Consider the following 7,662-nt stretch of genomic DNA (forward strand, 5'->3'; position numbering starts at 1 on the left):
ACGCCGCCGGGTGATCGCAGACAGGCAGGCAGGCAGGCAGCTGAAAAAAACCCCCTCTGGGGTCCTTGGGTCCTTCCTGGGTCTGTTGTCGCGCAGGCGGGGAGCTCCCGCGCAGGCCTCATTGAAATTTTTAATGCTTTTTCTCACCATACTGAGATTATGATGTGATTTTATCCTTTGTTTTATTAATTTTTATATGTCAAACAAACATTGCTTGCCTGGGATAAATTCAACTTGGTCATAGAGTACATACAATCATCTTTATGGTGCTAGAATTGATTAGTATTATTTTGTCAAGGGTTTTTGTGTTTATATCCATAAAGGGTAAAGTATCCTAGCCTTCTTTTCTCATGACATATAACTGGTTTTGGTATCACGGTGGTCCTAGCCTCCTAAAATTAGCCAGAAAGTATTCCCTGCTCTCACAATTTTTGGAAGAATCTTTGTGGACAAGAAAGGTCACCTTTTTAGGAAACTCACTTTTAAAATAGGCCATCATTGCCTAACTTCTTTAACCAGCAGAAATAATTTCACATAAAATCTTACGAAGCCTTCCTAAATGCCAGTGTTTTATGGAGTTGAGTGACTCAGCGTGAGAACAGTGAAAGGGTGGTGTGCATAGCAGGTGGCCTGATCTGTCTTTCTCTGTTCCCCCCAAGGCACTACTTGGGGTTGTCCCAAAGCCTGGGAGAAGCAGGGCTTTTGGAATACAGTTTAAAATGACTGGAATAAAGTCAGGTTATTTAAACTCTCCTCACAATAAAATAAAAGAGTCACATGCATTCTACAACCAGAAAGCAAAAGAAGCATTCCTGTTCACCCAGTCTGGCCTGGCAGGAATCTCACTGCTAACTGTTGTAAACTGCAGCTTTGAATAGGGAGCAGCTGAGATGTTCCAGAAGCTTCTAAGGTTGCTAAGCAATGTCACTAATGATTCAATGGTATATGTGGCGTTATGGGTAACTAGGATTGATATATCTGAGAAAATGAAGAAGAAAGCTACCAAAATGGATTCCAAGAAACATTCCTGCAATAGACTTTGAGGAAGAGAAAAGTCAATATCTACATGTAGATGAAATTTTCAGGAAGAGCAGAGGGATTTTTTTTATTTGTACATCTGCAGCAGAGTGATTTTTTTAAATCCCAAATTCTGGATCCCTCTGAGGCTACCAAATTAGCTCAACTCCTCCAGTTTTCTGTGGTTTCGAGACAAAGGACTGCTCCAAATATAAGTGTACTTTTATTCCTGGCCTGGGATTATTCTCGAGTTTCTGTAAGCACTGACCTTGGTAAATGGGGTCAAAAAGCAGACGAATCTCTCCCAGTTCAACAAGGCCTGTACCACGGGCTACTATATGCATGGGTATGTATGTATCTCTGTAACATGATATCTTTAACTCTATCAGAAAGATACCTGGAAGAAGAAGCATTCAAATGGAATTTCTAGTTTTAGCTTTTTGAGGAATCTCCCCATTGATTTCCATACGGGCTGTACTAGTTTATGTTGCCACCAATAGTTTATAAAGTTTCTCTTTACCCCATACCCTCACCAGCATTTGTGTCTTCTTGATGATACCATTCCTCCCTGGAGTAAGATAGAATTCATGTGTTGTTTTCATTTTCATTTCTCCAATGGCCAGAGATGTTGAACATCTATAAAATACTTATTAACCACTTGCATTTCTTTCTTTGAAAAGTGGCTGTTCATTTCAATTGCCCATTTTGTTGTTGGGTCTTTTAATTTGGACAGGCTAATATTTTTAAGTTCTTTGTACATTCTAAATAGTATCCCTCTATCCAAGGACTAGCTGGAAAAATTTTTTCCCATCCTTAGGTTATCTTTTCATTCTATTCGTTCTTTCTTTTGTTGTGCAGAAGCTTTGTAATTTTATATGATCCTATTTATTATTTTTTAAATTTAAATTGAATTTATTGGTACATTCTAGGTAGACAGTACAGTTACATTCATTACTGGGATCTTGTACCTTTACATGACAGGTCTTGGTTCTCATTTTTTCCCCCTTGTCCTCACCCTCTCTTCACCCCCTCCTCCCCTCCCTACCTGCAAACACTTTAATTACATTTTTACATTCTCTCATATTTTTTTCCCTTTCCCTTATTCCCCTGCCCCTACCCTTCTCACTGTCCCTACATCTTTAGTCCTTTTCCTATTTCACATTGCTAATTATCCTGTTAGGATCTTGAGTACTATTTTAGTTTTCTACACCAGAGAAACTATTTGATCTTTACACATGTGTGACTTATTCATTTCACTTAGGAGTATATCCTCAAAATGTACCCATTTACCTATGAATGAATCTACTTTCTCATTCTTTATGGCTGAGTAGTATTCCATTTTATAGAAAAACCACATCTTCTTTATCCAGTTTCCAACTGAGGGGCAAATGGGCTGTTTCCAAGTTTTAGCTATTACCAACTGTGCTGCTATAAACATGGATGTGCATATATCATTGTGGTATGATTTTTTAAATTCTTTTGAAAAGATACCCAGCAGGGGGATGGCTGGGTCAAATAGAACCTCTAATCCCAGTTCTTTGAGGTATCTCCATATTGACTTCCATAGTGGTTGCACCAGTCTGCACTCCCAGCAACAATGGAGAAGGGCCTTTCTCCCACAACTCCACAAACATTTGTTATTGTGTGATTTCTTGATAGCAGCCATTCTTTGTGAGGTGAGGTAAAATCTCAGTGTTGTTTTCACCTGCATCTCTCGAATGACCAGTGATGTGGAACATTTTTTCATATATTTACTTGCTGCTTTTACTTCTTTGTTTGAGAAATATCTGTTCATTTCAGATGCCCATTTTCGAATTTGATCTTTATATTTAGGGAGGGCTTATTGTTTTGAGTTCTTTATATATTCTAGATAATAGTCATTTGTCTGAGGAACAGCTGGTAAAACGTTTTTCCCACATTGTAGGTTGTCTTGTTCTGTTGATGGTTTCTTTTGCAGTGCAGAAGCTTTTTAATAAGATGAGATCCCACTTATTGATTCTTTCTGCTAATTCCCATGCTACTGAGGATTTGTTCATAAAGTCTTTTCCTATGCCAGTGTCTTCCAGAGTTCTGCATAACTTATCTTCAAGTAAGTTTAGTGTTTCTGTTTTTATATTTAGATCTTTAATCCACTTGGATTTTAATTTAGTGCATGGTGAGAGATAAGGGTCTAGTTTTAATCAATGGCAGGTTGAGATCCAGTTTTTCCAACACCATGTATTTAGGAGGCTATCTTTCCTCCAGTGGGACAGTCAACTCCTTAAAGATGAGGTAGCTGAGAATATCTAGAGTTGTTTTTGTGTCTTCCAGTCTGTTCTACTGATCCTCAGATCTATTTCTTTGCCAGTACCATGCTGTTTTTATCACAGTGGCTTCATAGTATAGTTTCATATTGGGAATTGTTATACCCACTGTCATGTGTCTATTGCCTAGGATGGCTTTTGGTATTCTAGGTCTCTTAGGGTTCCAAATGAATTTTTGGATTCTTCTTTCTAATTCTGTGAAGTACAGTGTTAGAATTTCAATTGGCATTGCAATGAATCTGTATAGCAGTTTTGGTAGTATGCCATTTTCACTATGTTTCACTATATTCTTCCTACCCAGGAGCAGGGGATGTCTTTCCATTTTCTTATATCCTCTTTGATCTCTTTTTTCAGAGTGCTCTAGTTTTCAGTGTAGGGGCCTTTTGCTTCTTTTGTTAGATTGATTCCCAGATGCTTCATTTTTTTGGATGCTGTTGTGAAAGGAATTGTTTCCCTAATTTCGCTCACAGTGAGTCTGTTGTTTGTGTACAAAAAGGCTATTGATTTTTGTGTGTTGACCTTGTATCCTGCTACTCTGCTAAAAGTGTCAATTAGGTCTAGAAGTCTTTTGGTGGAGTTTTTGGGGTCTTCAGTGTAGACTATCTACGTTATCCTATTTATTGACTTTTCTGTGTTATTTCTTGGGCAAATTGTGGTTCTGTTCAGAAAGTTCTTCTCTACACCTATGCTGTCAAGAGTTTTAGCTATTTTATCTTCTAGCAAAAGATAAAGCACTTCTTTGATCCATTTTGATTTTAGTTGAGTACATTGTGAAAGATATGGCTCTACATTCAACCTTCTACTTGTGGATAACCAGTTTTCCTAGCACCATCTGTTAAGAAGGCTATCTTTCCTGCAGTGTATGTTTTTGGCTCCTTTATCAATGACCAAATAGCTGAATGTGCCTGGACTCGTTTCTGCATCTTCTATTCTGTTTCATTTACCTAAGTTTGTTTGTTTGTTTGTTTGTTTTTGGTTGTTGTTGTTTTTGTTTTCAACAGTACCATGTTGTGAGTAATATACCTTGAAGTCTAGCACTGTGATGCCTCCTGCTTTGTTCTTGTTGCCTGGGGTTGCTTTTGCCTTTCTTGATCTCTTCTGGCTCCACATGAATTCTAGGATTGTTTTCTCTCATTCTATGAGGAATGTTATTCATATTTTCATCAGGATTGCATTAATTCTGTATATCAGTTTTGTAACTATAGCCATTTTGACTATACTGGTTTTGCCTGTCTGAGAACAGGGGATATCTTTCCATTTTCTCCATGTCTTCCTTGATCTCTTTTCAGAATATTGTAGTTTTCATTGTAGAGGTCCTTCACTTCCTTTTTGGACTAATTTCTAAGAATTTAGTTTTTCTTGATGCTATTGTAAATGACACTATTTTTCTAATTTCTTTCTTGGTGAGATTATTATTGGTGTACAAGATTTTGGTGTGTTGACTTTGTAACCTGCTACACTACTGAATTTATTAATTCTAGTTTTTTGGTAGAAATTTTTGGATCTTCTTTGAAGAAGATCATAACATTTGCAAATAATAATAATTTGACTACTTTCAATCAGTAATTTGATTGATTTCCTATAATATTCCTTTTATTTTTCTCTTACATTTGATTTATTTCCATTTTATTTACATATCAATTTCTGAAGGGCTTTATCTGAAGACATAATTGTATTCCATTCATGAAGTCTTGGAAACTATCAGTTTCTCCAGCATCCAGAGTCTCTTGGTGGTGCTGAAAACTTGCATTATAGAGTAGGCATTTGTTTTCATGGACTGGAAGCTGACTGGCCCTCCTGGAAAGCATCAGAAATCCACAGCCCATCTTACTCCATGACTGAAGTCAACTAGCCTGCCTTCTCTCCATGTCCAGAGAGCATGGTGTCTGGTTGGAACCAAGCATGTCCTGACTGGAACACCTGTCTGTTGTTCATCAATCCAGTATCCCTCTGTTGGATTCCAAAAAGACTGAAGAGCATCCATCATTTTTCATGATGTTTAAGCAAATTTAGATCATTTAAAGCCATCTTTTTTTCAATGTCATCTTTTAAAAACTCATCTTATCTTTTAGTCACTGTTAATTTCCCTCTTTTTTTTTCTTCAAACATGAACTCAGTATAATTAAAAGTGTATTGTATTTCTTTCCTGAACCTCTTCATCCCTTGCCATCCACCTGCCTGAAAAGTCTGTCCCAGGCAGGATGAGAATCAGCACCACCTTTAACCACTACCTCTTCCTTACCATCCCCTTTTTAGCACAGCTGATATCTTTTCAATCAAAATGTCTCAAAAAAATAGTCTCAGACGTAGATTTTGGTTCTTTTCTATTACAAGTTATGTGACTATGCAGAAATTACTGGATTTCTCTGAGTCTCATATATAAAATGATGATCACCAAGATTACTTCTTTTATAGAATTACATTGATGATCAAAGGACATCACTTATAGAAACATAGAACAAGCTTATATAACCCTATTTTCTTCAAAATAATTAATTGAATCACTAATAGATGGACATTAAAGCTGGATAACTGAATCTTGATCAGGAGACTTTCAGCAACTAATTTTCAAATAGGATTGGATGTTAAGATAAATATTAAGACTTGCTAGTGATTTGCTGTGCTCCTTATGGCTGCTCCTTTTTATATATATATATATATAAACAGGAAACATAACCCCTAACATCACAAGCAATGAATCTGTCACCGCAGAAGATAGAGTGACAACTCCTGCACTTTCAAGTGTTCTTCCAACACTCCAGAGCTCCCCGAACATGAGTGAGTATGAGGGTTCCCGGTGTTGTGTTTGAGGGGCGTGTGCATGGAATGGCCTCAGATTGCCCTCCAGCCCACAGCTGCAAAAGAACTTTGCCCACTCATGTCCCCTCCGAGTCTCTATCAAAAATAAGAATGTAACAGCCTTGTCTTTCACAGTGACGCTTTCTCATACTGTAGTCATAGATGGGTCGGTGCCAAAGAGTAGTGGATAACTGTGACAAAATCGGCACAAGGTGACCCAGGTCAACAAGGTAGACAATGTTGATGCAATGCAAATGGTCTTAAGAAGAACCAAGCTGCTAGGAAGTTGTAGAAGACTTCAAAGACTTTTAACAATGGAGATATTCCTTCTCATCATTAGTATTCAGCCCTATCAACCAGAAGTTGCAAACAGTAGATGAATCAGTGGAAAGAGGCTGTGTAAATAGAAAAGTAAACATATAGATCAATCCAATTGGAAAGGAAGAAATAAAATAGGTTTATTATCAGACTACACAGTTGGCTGTGCAAAACATTAAAACATTCACACAAAAACTACTGGAAGGATACAGAGTAGTTTGTATCACAGGTATAAGTTGTATAAAAAACTGCTATTTGTATATATAAGCAATGACAATCCAAAATAAAAGTAAATAATTGTATTTGCAATAACATGCAAAAAATACAAAATATTTAGGAATAAATTCAACAAGAGAAATGTAAGATTTGGTCACTAATGTAGTGATGAGAATTGAATAAATAAAGTGAATGGATGAACATTACATGTTGATGGATTGGAAGATTTGATGCTTTAAATGGTAATTCTTCTCCAATTGATTAATAATTATTAACATTTCCATATCAGAATCACAATTTTTGTTACTTTAGAAATTGATGAGATTATCCTAAAACTTATATGGAAACAGAAAGGACCTAAAATAGATAAAATGCTTTTGTAAAAAGAATAAAATTAGAGAACGCTCAGAATCAAATTTCAAAACTTACTCTAAAACCATAATAATCAAGAATGAGTCTCAAAAATTTTGTTCAATGAAGTCATACATAAAATGATAAATAGTATGATCCCATTTATAAAAAATGTACAAAAAGAATTTTAATTTAAATTTATTCTGACAGATGCAAGAAAATATAAAAATTGTGCATATTTAGGATATACCATGTGATGTTTTGACACTTGTACAATTTTTGTAATTACATAATTTATGTAATGTAATTTATGTAAACATTACATAATTTATGTAATGTTTAAATTCAGGCAAAGGCATCTGACTCCCCAACTACCACTTCTACGGTAAAAGCATTCAGGATCTTTTCTTGTAGTGTCTTGTGATATATAACGCATTACTGTTACCTGTAGTCACGCTGTGGTTCCACAGACCCTCAGAACTTCTTACTCAAGCCTGTCACCCACTGCGCTCTGATCAACCTTTCTCCCTTCTCTCTTCCTTCTTCTCTCTTCAGCTTTCTCCGCTATTCTATGCTCAACTTCTATGAGATTAACTTTTTTTTTTTTTGAGACAGGGTCTCATTATGTAGTTGAGACTGACCTGGAACTCACTGTGTA

The 7,662-nt window shown here is 36.3% G+C and overlaps 1 protein-coding gene across 2 annotated transcripts in view; it reads left to right on the forward strand.

Moving 5' to 3' along the window:
- The window catches only part of Emcn (endomucin), an 86,647-nt gene that overhangs the window by 41,675 nt on the left and 37,310 nt on the right, over positions 1 to 7,662 (forward strand). Inside the window, exon 4 of one of the 2 annotated variants that reach the window (XM_033756111.1) lies at positions 5,988 to 6,098. The exons of the other annotated variant lie outside the window; for it this stretch is intronic. Coding sequence (XP_033612002.1) covers positions 5,988 to 6,098 — 111 coding nt within the window. The remainder of the gene's footprint in view (positions 1 to 5,987; positions 6,099 to 7,662) is intronic. 2 annotated transcript variants of the gene reach the window in all.

The sequence above is a fragment of the Fukomys damarensis genome, unplaced genomic scaffold (assembly GCF_012274545.1).
Source record: "Fukomys damarensis isolate Sample0158 unplaced genomic scaffold, DMR_v1.0_HiC HiC_scaffold_25, whole genome shotgun sequence".
In the NCBI taxonomy this organism is placed as follows: domain Eukaryota; kingdom Metazoa; phylum Chordata; class Mammalia; order Rodentia; family Bathyergidae; genus Fukomys; species Fukomys damarensis.